The 15,122-nt window shown below is 41.4% G+C and overlaps 1 protein-coding gene across 1 annotated transcript; it reads left to right on the top strand.

Annotated features, from left to right (window-relative positions):
• The first annotated feature begins 1,380 nt into the window (after positions 1–1,380).
• On the top strand, positions 1,381–14,720 carry LOC103587261 (chromosome unknown open reading frame, human C9orf43). The gene is made up of 13 exons (XM_008568739.1): positions 1,381–2,205; positions 2,317–2,467; positions 4,084–4,141; positions 6,148–6,239; positions 7,511–7,574; positions 8,443–8,615; positions 9,374–9,524; positions 9,902–9,992; positions 10,242–10,315; positions 10,548–10,635; positions 13,034–13,116; positions 13,933–13,999; positions 14,211–14,720. The coding sequence occupies exons 1-13, from the start codon at positions 2,055–2,057 to the stop codon at positions 14,516–14,518; spliced, it is 1,551 nt and encodes a 516-aa protein (XP_008566961.1). The 5' UTR covers positions 1,381–2,054; the 3' UTR covers positions 14,519–14,720.
• Positions 14,721–15,122: the final 402 nt, after the last annotated feature.

The following is a 15,122-nucleotide window of genomic DNA, read 5'->3' as shown; positions in this document are numbered from 1 at the left end:
GGGCATCTTTTTCCAACTCTACCGGATGTCCATCTTTAATCTTTTCCTTCTCACAACTTTGCAATAATCGTATTAAGAATAAGTGTTATCTTGTTTCTTTGTTGTTTTTTGTTTTTTTTTTAAACACGGACTATTTTGCTAGCACGGTACTAATGCTGACTATATAGAGATTCCTCGGGCTGGGCAGGAATCAAAGGGGAGAGAAGCAGATGGTTGTAAGAATGATGCAACAGCACATTCGCATACAAAAACAAACCGTGTTAAAATTGTGTTTATTTTTTAGTTCGTTAAATTGTTCATCGTACACCTCTTCCAGTCAAAATCATTACCAAGGTTTGGCCGTGCCGTTTTAAGTTGTATTATTTTCATATTAAGTGTACGTGGAAATTCCCATTCCCACTAAGAATTAATGCTGCTTTTCCCCCTTGAAACATGCTGCCTTGGGCTGGCCCGTGGCTCACTCGGGAGAGTGCGGAGCTGATAACACTAACACTAAGGCCACAGGTTCGGATCCCATATGGGGATGGCCGGTTAGCTCACTGACTGTATGTGGTGCTGACAACACCAAGTCAAGGGTTAAGATCCCCTTACCGGTCATCTTTAAAAAAAAAAGAAAAAGAAACATGCTGCCTCCTCTCCCTTTTGTTTTCCTGCTTTCGATAGAAACATAATTACAAAGAAGTATTTTCCTAGTGGGAGAAAAACAACAGCAAATGCAATGATAAGTGGCAACTGAACTGCTTCAGTTAGAGACTATGAAGGACCTCTCCACTAGGATAGAACAGACCTCACACTTAAAAACTTCAGGAGCTGCTGCGCTCCAGCCAGTTGCTGTCAATAGTTGGAATTGGGCCCGGTGTTGTCAGATGTTTTGATCTCTAAGAGGAGCCAGAAATCTGGACATTATGGACTATGTCAATTTTAAAATGTTGGCTCAAAGTGCTGGCCAAACAAAACAAGTCATAGGCCAGGTGCAATCCCAGGCCAATGGTTTGCTATCTTTGCTCTAAATTAAAAGCCATTTAGAAGAGGGAGTTTGTTCATTATTGTTCTCCATGCCCCAAACCAGTCCACTCACATATTTGGTAGTCAATAAAAGCAAAAAGAAATGGACATTGTCCTTTAAAAGTTATTAGGGACAAGGTGGTAGTTATTGCCTAAAACATCTCTAGAGAAGGAAAGATGATAATATTTATTGAGCAACTATTATATAATCATACATAAAAGTACATTATCTCATTTAATACTTCTGCATTCCTACTTAGGGATCCCTCCCCCACCTCTATAAGAGGAAACAGGCTGAGAGAGGTGAAGTCACTTGCCCAAGGCCACACAGCCATGAAATCAAAAGCTAATGACCTCTGATGCAGCTACAAGCCTACCATTTGCTGTCTGAGCAAACCCATTCATTGCTGATGACCTCTGATGCAGCTACAAGCCTACCATTTGCTGTCTGAGCAAACCCATTCCATGCTGCCTGCATGGGAATTGGAGCATATTGAAAAATGAAGTATATCTTCCAAAGATTTGAGTCATCTAAAGCACTTCTGTGACTACACTGGTTGTAATTTGATAAGGCTTTTTGGAGATGGTGGTATCTTCTTAATGGTTAAAGAAGGGGAAAAGGAAAGGATGCTAATATTTATTTTGAACCTTATGCCAGGCCTTTTAATATCCATTAATTTTTGTAATGATTGCGAAGTAGGCTTACCCTCATTTTACAGATGGGAAAACCAAGGCTTAATTTGGTTAAGTCCCAGGTCACTCAGATATTAAATGGTTAAATAAGAGACCTTCTGAAGTCAATCTGCTCCCAGACTCATGCCATTCTACCTCATGTGGAGATGTTTTTATATTTGCTTGTTATCCAATCCTTAATTATCCTGTGACCACCATTTGCCTTTATAGGTTCAATAGAAATATTTTATGCTTTGAGTCCAAATTAAGATCTGGACTGCATGGCTAATGTGTAATACTCCCTAATTATGTACTTGTTGATCCTCCAGAGGGCTAGAATGCTGCAGGGTTGGCCTTTGTCCTAAACCATTTGTAGCATGGAGTTACCAGATGAGAGCCAGTGGGACGAAACCACCTGCGACTTGGCTGTTTGTCAGCATCCACAATGCTGGGCAACTATCCGCCGGATCGAGAGGGGTCATCCCCGAATCCTGGGCTCACCCTGCAGAACTCCCCTGGACGCTGAAGGTGAATTAGCCAGCCTCCATCTTCTTCCTTACAAGGTTCTTAAAGTATTTCTGTTTGGCTCCCTTTCTCCAGGCAACATGTTACATGTTTTCTTCTGGTCTGCTTTCTCAGATAAACTCCCAGCACTTACCATTGTAAACATCTCAGATTCCTGCTTCGGGGCCAAGAGACTTGCTCCTCGTCATTTTTCAGAATTTACCTTCACTAAGGCTCCTTCTTTATTGTCTTGGGGTTCAAAGTTTGACTCCAAATTTCGAGGCAGGTAAATTATCATGGAATCTTCCTTTAACAGCCTATTCTCTCAAAATTCTGGGTTGTGATTTTCCTTACTCATGTAGTAGACTTTGAGAAAGCTAGATTAAAAAGAAAACACTAATTCAGTTAAAGAAGTGGTGAATAGGCAGTGGGAAACAAAAATCGTTCCTGCTTGTGTTCTAAGAATTGATTAATTTGGGGGGCGTATTGGTTTGCTAGGGCTGCCATTATAAAGTACCACAGATTGAGTGGCTTAGATAACGAAATTTATTTTCTCACAATTCTGGAGGCTAGGGATCTGAGATCAAAGTGTTAGCAGGGTTATTTTCTTCTGCAACCTTTCTCTTTGGCTTGTAGATGGCCATATTCTCCCTGTGTCTGTCTTCTGTTCAAGTAGCATCTGTGCCTAGACCTGAAGTTTGAGCATTCTAGTGAAGTGAGTGTTGTAGGTGGGAGGTGAGCAGGAAGAGAGTCCTAAACTATAGGAATAACACATGTAGAGGCTTCTGTTCAAGTAGCATCTGTGCCTAGACCTGAAGTTTGAGCATTCTAGTGAAGTGAGGGTTGTAGGTGGGAGGTGAGCAGGAAGAGAGTCCTAAACTATAGGAATAACACATGTAGAGGCCTGGAGGCAAGAGAAAATTCTTTAGGTATCAGGAAAATAGTTCATTGTGTCTGGAACATAGAGCAGGAATGGAAAAGTGATCAGAGATGAGCCTGGAGAGCTGGAGTAGAAGGCAGGAAGGAGCCTGCCTCCTGTAGGACTTTGTAAATCAGGCTGAGAGCCAGGTCTTTATCTTACACCTCTTGGCATTATTCATTCATTCATACATTTACCATATTTCTTAAAAAAATAGAACATGATATAAAAATATAAGAGGATGGTATTCTTTTTTTTATTATGGTAAATGTATGTAACAAAAATTGACCATTTAAACCATTTTTAAGTGTACAATTCATTGTCATTAGGCTCACAATGTTGTACAACCATCACCACTATCCATTTCCAGAACTTTTTCATCATCTCAAACAGAAACTGTATTAATTAAACTGTAACTTCCTCTTTCCTCCTCTTTCCAGTCCCTGGTAATCTCTATTCTATTTTCTGTCTCTATGAATTTGCCTATTCTCACAACCTCATATAAGTGGAATCATACAATATTTGTCCTTTTGTGTCTTGCTTATTTCACTTAATATTATGTTTTCAGGTTTCATTCATGTTGTAGTATGTGTCAGAATTTCATTATTTTTTAAAGCTGAATAATATTCTATTCTATGTATGTACCACATTTTTTTCATTTAACATAGATGTCTATGTCAAAGGTACTTAATACACTTTTGATGGTGATGTAACTATCTGTAGCTGGAGAGAGAGGCATAGGCTATGACGAATTCAGTTTGATGCAACAAATATTTGTGAAGTGTTTGCAGTGTACAATGTCTGTTTAGGAGCTGTTCAGGAAAAACAAACAAAATTTAAGGAGATGGTGGGACCCTACATTCATTTGGTAAATATTAAGCCCAAGGTTTTCTGTAAGTAGAAGAGTTTTCCTCAAAGCACCAACTTTATCATCCCAGTAAGTCCTTTGTGTCCATTTCATGTTCTGAACTTTCATTTTTTAGGTCTCAGAAGGGTTTACCTGGCAAAAGTTTGATCAACCATACTAATAGATCTCCAAAAGTAAGTCAGATTAAAAAATGTACTTCCTCAAAATTTTCTCTTTACTAGTGAGGATAAAATATTTTGACTTTATTTAACATTATTCCTCAGGATGACTAATCTGAATAAAAATGATGATAATAATTATTTAATATTGGGCCCTTACTGTATGTTAGGCTCTGTACTAATGGCTTTACATGCTATATTGTTTTCAGAAATCCTAGACAAAAGTGGGATTGATTTGTGGAGGCTTGGTATAGGTGAGAATTTCCCATCTCTGTCCTGTATAGAGCATGTTTGGCTACTAAGTAAACATATCATCTCATAATCAGGGGAATTAGAATGCTAGAATGTCAGATCCAAAATGGACCTTAAGGTCCTCTAGTCTGATGACTTTCAAACTTTTTTTTTATGATCTGTGGTAAGAAATACTTTTTACAACAAAAATATCGTGGAATAATTCTTACCCTATCTATGATTGAAACTGATATTTTTCTGTTCTATTCTGTTTTAGTCTATTTTATTTTTAAACGATATGGGCTGTCACTCACAAAATTTGGTTTTATGACCTATGAGTAAGTTGCAGTTGCAGTTTGAAGAACATTGCTGTGGTTTACCTCATATGTCCTATAGTTGAGGAAACTGATACCCAGATGGGAAGTGATTTGCTAAAGCACATAGCTAGTTAGGGGTAGAGCTAAATTAGAACTTTAGGAAGAAAAACCTCCCACTTACTGACAGTAAGGAGAGATTTACTATTTCTTGCAATCGTACTTGGATGCCTTTTATTTTTTTCATGAGATGCTTCACTTTTTTTTTTTTTTTTTAAAGATGACTGGTAAGGGGATCTTAACCCTTGACTTGGTGTTGTCAGCACCACACTCTCCGAAGTGAGCCAACTGGCCACCCCTATATAGGGATCTGAACCCACGGCCTTGGTGTTGTCAGCACCACACTCTACCAAGTGAGCCACGGGCCGGCCCTGAGATGCTTCACTTTTTAATATCACGTGGTGGAGAGTGTAATGGACTAATAGACAGTAAATGGGTTTGGGTGGATGAATGAACAAATCATTTTACCTCCTTGACCTCTTTACTGGCCACCCCTATATAGGGACCTGAACCCACGGCCTTGGTGTTGTCAGCACCACACTCTACCAAGTGAGCCACGGGCCGGCCCTGAGATGCTTCACTTTTTAATATCACGTGGTGGAGAGTGTAATGGACTAATAGACAGTAAATGGGTTTGGGTGGATGAATGAACAAATCATTTTACCTCCTTGACCTCTTTAGAACAAGACTGTTAGATTAAATTTTTTTTAAATTAATTATTTGAGTAGATAATACATGAGCATGATTCTAAATTTAAAAGGCATAAAAGAGTTTACAATGAAAAGGAGTCTCTCCTGTTCCCCCCCAGCCAATCAGTTCCTTTTCATAGGGCCAAACTTATTTTTCATAGTTTTTCTGTTTGTATCCTATCAGGAATATGGACTAGGTGATTAACAAGGTTTCCTTGAACACTAGTGTTCTTGGATCCTAAATAGCTAAATGTGAAAAGTTAACACTTAACACTAATTTTCAAATAGATGCCTATAATTGTAAACAGGCTATAAAAGTGGAGAACTTGTTTCTGTCTCTACTAATTCTTTCCCTGCTCCCAAACTTCAACTGTATTACCTGTAGGGGATCTTTGTCTTTGGAGTGGAGTGGGCAGAATGAGTATTGTTCCCCTAAGTAAGCCCCAAGGCACCCTCACGTGGGAGTTGTTAATTGCCACTCTAATGTCACAGAGAACCAGAGGAGATTAATCACTTACAAATGCTCAGTCTCGCAGAGTACCTGTACTGATATCTGATGCAATAGTCTGTTTTTTGGGAGAATAATATGAAGGTGTTTTGGGGATGGGAAATGCCTTTTTGTCATCTTCTGAGCTGTCAAACTCTTTGTTTAGCATGATAATTCAGCCCTTAGTCTGGTACTGAATACCATCAGGAGCCATACATAGGCTTTAAATCTTTTTCTTAGCTTTCAGTGTTGAATTTGAATGAGACACAACTTCCCTGCTCTAAAGACGTTGGAAATATGGTTGTAATCTGGATCCCAGAGAAACTTGTGAGGTGAGTATCACGTCTAGAACTTGGGGGCCTTTGCTTCCTATATGGAACAAATCTCTACTGTCTTCTGCAGGCTTCCTTTTTGTGATCTCCCTTTTAGCCACCTCACTGCAAGTAGCAGGGGGCCAAGCAGGGAAGAGGATCATGGTCTCTTGCATCTGCCTCTCGCTATACTGGAATCCTATTTTAATGCACTTTGAGATTTATGCTGTGGGACTTCTCTACGTCACATTCTACATGGCAGTAAATAGCGTATGAGATAGGGTCCCATTTATTTGTGAGGCTTGATTAAGAAATAAAGGCTCCTTTTTAGTTTTTCTCATTAGCCATCAGCGACTAGTGAAAAATTTCTCAGTGAAGCACATGAATCTCTGATCTCAACCCCAAGGCCTACTACAGTGGTATAAAGTGAATAGCATACAGCACCTGTGGACAAAGCAGCGCATGACAGAGATCATTTGGTAAAGGACCAAAGGCTTACTAATATTGACATCCATGGGGAAAACGTTTGGTTTTCCTTTTTGTGATCACTGAGGCTTTCAGATTCTTGTTAAATGACTGTTTTGAGATGATGAGATTAAAAAATTTCTGTTTGTTTCATTTTCTTTTTTTTAAATGATCCTGTGAATGCTTCTTTATATATGTATTTTTTGTGTGTTTATATGATGTAAACAAAAAAACCCAAAGGGTTTATTTCCTTTCATGTAAAAGAAGCCTGGAGGTAGGCAGACCAGGGTTAGTAGTGCAGCTTTATGAGATAATCTGAATCCAGGGCTCCTTCTAGCTTTCTGGGCCATTGTCCTTAGTCTATGGCTTCCATCTTCTAAGGTATTTCATGAGTGCTTTTAAGGTCTAAGTTGGCTGCTAGAGCTCCAGCTATCATAGCCATGTCCCAGGCAAGAAGGAGAAGGGAGATGACAGAGCAAAAAGTACTTTTTGAGCTTCTCCTCTGTGCTAAGCAGTGAGGATCCAGTGAAGAACCCTGTCCTCCTGCAGTCTTATGGGGGGAGTCAGATATAAGCATAACCACACCTGAGCATGTAATTTCTAATTTGGATTTATGCTATGAAAGTAAATAACTGGATTATCTGAGAGAATGATGGAGAACTTAGTTAAGAAGTGAGGGTGGGGGTCTTTTTTAGTAGCAAATACTTGGGCAGAAGCAGCCATCTTTTTGTATTGATTAGAGAAATCTTCATGGTTATCATTCACAAATATCCTTAGTGCTTCTCTTTAAGATGTCTGGGAATAAATGTCGTTATTTTTATTTCAAGTCCAGCTGAGAAGAAGCCTGTTTTTCCCAGCCAGAATTCAAAGAAGAAAAAGAAATTGGCAGTGGTGAGTTTGATGTTTTGTCCAAACCTTTATGATATTACTCTGAAGTATTTATTTTTATTTTCCTTTCAGGTCTCCTCCACCACCACTCCCACCCTCTCCTTAAATGAACAAAATCTGCAAAAGAAAACTCTTCTTTAGGAATGATTACTAAACTGTTTTCTATTAAGAGATTCCGTTTCTCTATCTCCTCCTTTTAGGGAGATGAAGAGCACCTTGAAGAGATGATAGGAGGAACTTTTGGGTATTCAGGGGGAATTTTTGATCACCTAAATACTAATCCTCAGTGTTATGGAATTGAATGGCAATGGACCAAGAGTTATAAGACTTGGGCTTCTAATTCAGATTCCACCATTTGGGGGTAATGTGACCTTGGATAAGTCACAGAACTGTAAGATTGCTATGTCCATGATAGTAGCGTTGTGGTCCATTTTGTTCATTGCTTTATCTCATTCCACCATTTGGGGGTAATGTGACCTTGGATAAGTCACAGAGCTGTAAGATTGCTATGTCCATGATAGTAGCGTTGTGGTCCATTTTGTTCATTGCTTTATCTCCATCCCTAGCCTTGTGCCTGGCACACAGTTAGGCAGTAAATATTTGTTTGGTTTGGTGAGTAAGTAAATTAATGAATTTTCTGGAAAAATAAAACAAAATAAGTAATCCCTGTATGATCTTAATACAATAGTGTTGGGATCCTGAGAGGGAAAAATGTGGTGGCATTCATAGTGCAGAGGAGGCAGGAATTGCTGGAGTAATTCTGGAACCGAGTTTCACAAGCCAGGGTTGTGGTGAGAGGCTGGAATGTTGATGGGAAGAAATGGGCTCAAAGAAGCACTTTAGAGAGATCTTTCCATTGTTTCTCTTCCAGCAAGATGAGCCATCTCTGGGTCTCTCTGAGAAGCCGTACGGAGAAACACAGTTGAGAACTCCAGGAGTGGTTGTGCCTTCCCCCTCCCCAGTACACTTATCTGAGCAATTAAATTCAGAATTCATACCTTTCTGGACCCAATTTGGCATGTTACCTGAGGATCTGCTGAAGGAGTAAGTATCATTGAGCAAATAAGTTCAGAATCCATACCTTTCTGGGCCCAATTCAACATGTTACCTCAGGAACTACTGAAGGAGTAAGTATCATGAAAGCCTGTGGAAGAGCACCTGCTTTTCAGAGAAGCTGAGAATGGTCTATGCAGTGGGCTTTTTTTTTTTTTTTTGAGTAGGGCAGGGAGAAAACTGTCACCCTTCTTGTTTACTGATTTTTTAGACTTAATAGCAGGCAGGGATGACAATCATAACATCACTATTTATCAAGCTCTTACCATCTTCCAGGCCCTGTGCTGAGCAAATTACATGTACTCTAATTCAGACTTCCACTAGGGGGTAGGCAGTCTGTTCTTTTTATAGATGAATTATGGATAATTCATGAATGGTATATGTGGTTTGGAATGAGATGAACTTTGAATTTTGTATTGAAACTCAACTGGTTTTGTAAATTTTGGTAATTTATTTTGCTTCTTTAGGTTTTGTTTTCCTCATTTGCTAAATATTACTTGTCCTAAAGGTGTTGTAAGGATTCAGTGGTATAAAGCCCATGAGCCTGACATAAACACTTAATAAATACAGCTATGATGATAATAGTTTCATCTGAAAGGTGTTACCAAGTGAGCACCTGTTGCTACAGGACTTTTCAGACCCAAAGTGGAAATTTCTTCAAATTTGGAGCCCTTTTCATCTTTTTCTCCTCAGCCATACTCTCCAAGAAGAGCTATTGCTGAGTATCTGGCTGTCTCTGTCCCCTTCAGCCTTTTGTCAGATGGAGAGAAAACTGTGCCTTGTCCGGAGACGAAGATACAGTTAGCCATGATGAAAAAGAATCTTCCCCTGGAAAAGAACCGGCCTGATAGTGCAATTTCTTCTAAGATGTTTCTGTCTATACACCGCCTCACCCTGCAAGTAAGAGCTAGGGAGCCTCAGAGAAAGAGGCCTATGTGAAAATCCAAACTCATCTGTCTTCAGGGCTGTAAGAGCTGACTTTCTATTCCTTCTTTTTCTTCCACCTTTCTAATCTGGACTCAAGCCCCACGGAGGACTGGGCTATATGTAGGTGAAAGCCAATGAATGGGGAAAGGTTTAAGGAGAGCAGTGTTATCTATTTCACACCCTGTTCTCCATACCTTCTTCCTTCCTCCATAGCCCCTGGTACGATGCTGCAAAACACTGGGTTCTCAGAATGTGCCTGTTGACTAGATGAATAAATGCACTTGGGGGATCCATTTGGGGAATGGGAAAGACCATCAGTAGAGCTTTTCTTCTTTTCTTTTTTTCTCCAGAGACCAGCATTGCGATATCCTGAACATTTGAAGAAATTACGTTATAACTTGATGAAAGAAGGTAGATATGCTGGTGCTGCCAGATCTCCAGGTACCGTTCTGCCCTCAGTCCATATTTCTCATACTTGAACTTGGTCCCAATTCAGTTATGTTTGTGACCGTAATCATATAGTGTCACATGTAGAACTCAGGAAACTTAGTCTCAGGAAACAGCCACCTGGGTTGGTCCTGACCAGAGAGAGAAAGTCACTACTGTGAGGCAGAGTACAGCAGGCAGCCCAGCTGTGGAGGGTGGGGGCTGTCAGTGAGAAGAGGATTGAGTTGGCTGTCTGGTCACCAGGTCACAGGAAACAGCAGCAGTGGCGGCAGCAGCAGCAACAACAGAGGAAGGTGAAAACACCTCTTAGAAAACAGGTAGAGTGGCAGTGAGGGGATTCCAGGCCTTGCTTGGGACTGGGAGAAGTGGGTACAGCCTGAAATGGGAAGGAATGCATGAGAGATGGGATTCTCCCTTTCCTCAGTCTGGTCATAGATATAAAGTTCCTGTCTGGTTGTAGATGTTAAGTTCCTTCTTTTAGACTCATTTTGAAAAAGCTTTCTTCACTTACAAAAGCCCTAATTCAATTCCTCCTCATGTGGGTTTCAGGAGGCTAAAAAGAAAGCCAAGAGTGACCCAGGGAGCCAGAATGCTTCGCATAAACCTCCAGTTACCATTGGTTATGACTCTCTCTATGGTAAGAAGAATATGTGCCTGGATGAATTGTGAAACTCGGTTCCAGAATTACTCCAGCAATTCCCGCCTCCTCTGCACTATGAATGCCACCACATTTTTCCCTCTCAGGATCCCAATCCTATTGTATTAAGATCATACAGGGATTACTTATTTTGTTTTATTTTTCCAGAAAATTCATTAATTTACTTACTCACCAAACTAAACTAAATGATAGAATTCCAGGATGTAACTGAGGGCAGGAAAAGTCAAATATGCCTTTGTTATTTTGCAACCTACCTTTGTCAGGTACCCAGAATTCTTCTTGGAATGCTTCCATCTGGCTGGTCTACCATGCATCATCCTTCCATCAGATATTTACTAAGCAAGCCAGTTGGGCCAGATTTGAGAGATGACCATGAACATAAGTCAAAGTCATTTTTTCCTCAGGTCATTCCTTAGAAAAGACAGAGCCATTTGAGAAGCAGGAGCAGGAGCAAGCCCAGTTGAGAAGAGAAGACTTCTGAGGGCCAGTTGGCCAATGAGGCAGGGAAGAGCTGAGGCCCCTCACTAGAGCCCCAAAAGAGTTCCAAGGAAACTGAGCTCTGGGGCCCTCCGGCTTCCCCACCACAAGCTATAGGGTCTCCGGAGCCTCAGGTTGAAATCAACACATTGTCTATTCCCATCCAGGAGGCAGGTAGCCAATTCTTGACAGGCAGTCCTTTTCCTCTAGTGTTCATGCTGGAGATGAGAATGGATATCTCCCCTTTGTGGGGTCCTTATCACTTCTGAGCTGAGGGGTACACTTATCCCTGTCCCTCTGACATTTCTCAGTCTGAGTGCAGAATGGGAGGGAGGGGAGAAAAACCCCTTAAACCTTGCAAGATTGTTCTGCCCTATTCAGACTGGATATTGCTGACTTTATTGTGAAAACAACTGTTTAATTATCAGAATTCAGTCTCTAATCATGAGACAGTGAGTGGGTTCAGGTGAGATGTTTTCTGAGAAGGATGCTGCCCTCTTGCTTTACTCCCCATCCCATTGAACTCTCTGATACCAGTGATGTCCTCTAACCTGAAGATCTGAGAAGGTTCCTGACCTTTGAATGGGAGGTAGATAGAATGATAGGTAGGGGTGTGGTCCAGGGCAGGAGGTGATGTGTCCAAGGTTAGTACCCCATCCAGGATGATCATTACCACTCCCCTGAATTCCATTCTGGTACCTTTTGTATCTCTTCCTGATGCCTCTAATAGAAGCAGTGTTGCCTGGGTGACTGGGGTGCCCCTTTGAGTCATGTTCTTAGAGCAGTAGTCTGTCCTCATTGAATTGACGGCTTATGGAAGAGATGATTTTTGCATTGTATCTTGAATATGTGTGGGAGTTTCCCATTATGGAAAAGAGTTCCTGGAAGTGGGAATAGTCTGTGCAAAGGCATCTTGGAGTAGCATGGCTGCTTAAGGAATACTGAGAAGTTCATTGTGGCTATGGGGCTGGGCATTTAAAGGAGAGTGGAAGATCATTCCAGAGGCTTGTATAGACTGCTAAGATGTTTGATCTTTATCCTTCATATTAGTGGGCTCCACTTTGACTAAACACTGAAACCAACTAAGAAGGTTTTAAAACTCTAATACCCAGGTGGCACCCCAGACCTATTAAATTATAATTTCTGGTGCAGGGACCCAGACCTCAGTGTTTTTAAAAGCTCCCCAGTGCTTCCATTGTGCAGCTAACGTAAGAACCAGTGCTGGTAGGGAGCCAACAGAAGTGTTGTTTTTTAGGACAGTACCTCTGGTGGCAGTTTGGAAAATGTTTATTCAGAGAGAGAGAATTGAGAAAGGAAAGAACGAATACATTTAGGGACTAGTTGGGGAAACAGCTGATGCAAAAGAAAAATTAGAGCTTTTTTTTTTTGGTTTGGTTTTCAGGAGCCAATGTGGGTACATTGGGGATGGCGCAAGAAGGCAAGTCACATTCTGGTAAGGGGAGTATTCATAAACTGAAGATACAGAGTTAGGGTTTCTTTTGCTGCTATCATGTGCATGTAGCCACCCCTTAGGTTTCTTGGAGGAATCCTGGGTCTTTTAACACACATTTTACCTTAATCTGTAATTCTGTAATAGTTGTGGTCACAGTCCCAGTTGAACAGAGTCACAAATAGAACTTAGAAGGCCCAACTCCATTTTACCTGCCACCAGGGTCTTGTCTTGTCTTGGATGGGGAATCACTTGTAGACTAGGGGTCAACTAGAAGCTCAGCAGTGGGATATGAAGTGCCAATAAGAGGAGAATTGAATTGACTTTGTGGTTACTAGGTCACAGAATTCTGCCAGGTCAGGAAAGGGACACAAAGCAGCAGCAGCAGCAGATGAAGACAGAAATGAAGTGCCAATAAGAGGAGAATTGAATTGACTTTGTGGTCACTAGGTTACAGAATTCTGCCAGGTCAGGAAAGGGACACAAAGCAGCAGCAGCAGCAGATGAAGACAGAAGGAACCACTTTGAAACAGGTGAGAGTGTACCAGGGCTTCTGCTAAGGCCCAGTTTCGGTTATCTATGAGTATATAGCAAATCACCCCAAACCTTAAGCCATAGTGATTTTTTATTTCTAATGATTTTTTGGGTTGATTGGATGGTTATTGTGGTCTTCCTTGAGGTCACTCAGTGTAGCTGGGCTGGGGCTGTTGGCTAAGTTGCCTGGGTTCTCTCTGTGTGGCTTGTTTGGGCTTTTTGACAGAATACTAATCTCATGACAGCACTATATTAGGTAATGGGCCTGGAACTAAAACTGTCACTTCTGCCACATTTTATTGGTCAGAGGAGTCACAAGTCCATCCCAGATTCAAGAGGAGAAGAAATAGATTCTCTCTCCTAATAGAAAGAACAAAAGTGTATACAGGAATTAGAGAAATTGTTGGCAGCTGTTCTTGGAGGTGATCTACCCTTAGTTTTCTCCTGGTAATTGGGAGAAGTGGGTTGTGCTTTCATCTAGACAGCCTGGAGGGCTAAGAATGTGTGATACAAGCTTCTCTTCAATCCCAGGAGGTGGTTCTTTGGCCCATCCGAGATGTTAATTTCTCCAAGAAAATCATCAAGCATCTTTCAAAAATCCTTTTAGGGCCAACCCCGTGGCGTACTCGGGAGAGCGGGTTCGGATCCTATATAGGGATGGCCGGTGTGCTCACTGGCTGAGCGCGGTGCGGACGACACCAGGCCAAGGGTTGCGATCCCCTTACCGGTCACAAAAAAAAAAGAAAAAGAAGAATCCTTTTAGTTTCTTAAAGTCTTGATTCAAGTTTCCTCATACTTACCCCAATGAATTTCAGGATTCCACTAAGAGACTAGAGACGGACTACTCTGAGAACTACATGGATCTCTTTTCCAGTATGAGAAGTAAGTTAGGGTGGAGGAACCTTAATAAGTGACTGAGGATAGAGAGAGCTTAATCTGTGTTGACCAGGATGGTGTACCTCCCTGAAGGGCACAGTCCTCATCCTTCACAGAGGTCCTAAAAACACCCCGGCTTTTCCTTTTCTGTCCTCCATTTGTCACAGTTATTTGGGAGAAAGCTACAGGTGCAATTAATGGCTGGGTCTTCTTTTAGGTCCTGGATTATCTGAAACAGAACCCAGTAACAAGGACATGAGTGCTCCGGTGGAGGCTGTGCTGGAATCCCAGGCGTCCAGCCAAGAGAAGATCTCCAAGAACCTTTCAGAAAGTGTGACTAGAATAAGCTGGAACCCTGAGTTCCAACTACTGAGGATTCTTCAGGCTACTGATGATGAGGATGAGGAGAACCAGTTCTCTGCGGCACAGAGTGAGGAGTCTTTGGAGGCACAGACTGAAGGCATCACCTGGGGCAGCCTTATTCCAGAGCAGGATGCTTGGCATCCTGGGGACGACAATCTTTGACATAAGAGCAGAAAGGAGAGGAGGCTTCTGCTCTCTGGAGCCTTTCCCAGGGCCCATGCATAGGGATTCTGTTTTCTTTGTTCACTTCTACTTGCCTCTAAAATAAGTGAGGGAGAAAAAGCCCCATCCCTTTTAAACTGAGATTATTTCTCTTCCATTAGGGTCAGAATAATTTTAGTGATTAAACATAACTGCTTCTCAATCAAAAGACTCATTTTCTATTTCTGGGTGGAGGGGAGAAATGTTTCATGATATCTGTTTTCTGGGTCACGTTTTAAAATATTTTAACATTTACTTGTCCATGTTTGTGGGGTACATGTATTGTTTCAATACATGCATGTACTGCACAGTGATTCACTTAGGGTAGATAGCATATTTGGTTTCTTTTTTTTTTGTCCTTTTTGAGACCAGCCGCACCGCGCTCAGCCAGTGAGCGATGTGAGCGTACCAGTCATCCCTATATAGGATCCGAACCCGCGGCGGGAGCGCTGCTGCACTCCCAGTGCCGCACTCTCCCAAGTGCGTCACGGGCTCGGCCCAGTATATTTGGTTTCTAAGTCACTTTTATGTTATTCCTGAAGCTCTGAAAGGTTTCTAGTTGTAG

This window comes from Galeopterus variegatus, unplaced genomic scaffold (assembly GCF_000696425.1).
Source record: "Galeopterus variegatus unplaced genomic scaffold, G_variegatus-3.0.2 Scaffold437, whole genome shotgun sequence".
In the NCBI taxonomy this organism is placed as follows: domain Eukaryota; kingdom Metazoa; phylum Chordata; class Mammalia; order Dermoptera; family Cynocephalidae; genus Galeopterus; species Galeopterus variegatus.
This window is presented reverse-complemented; position numbering and strand designations above follow the sequence as displayed.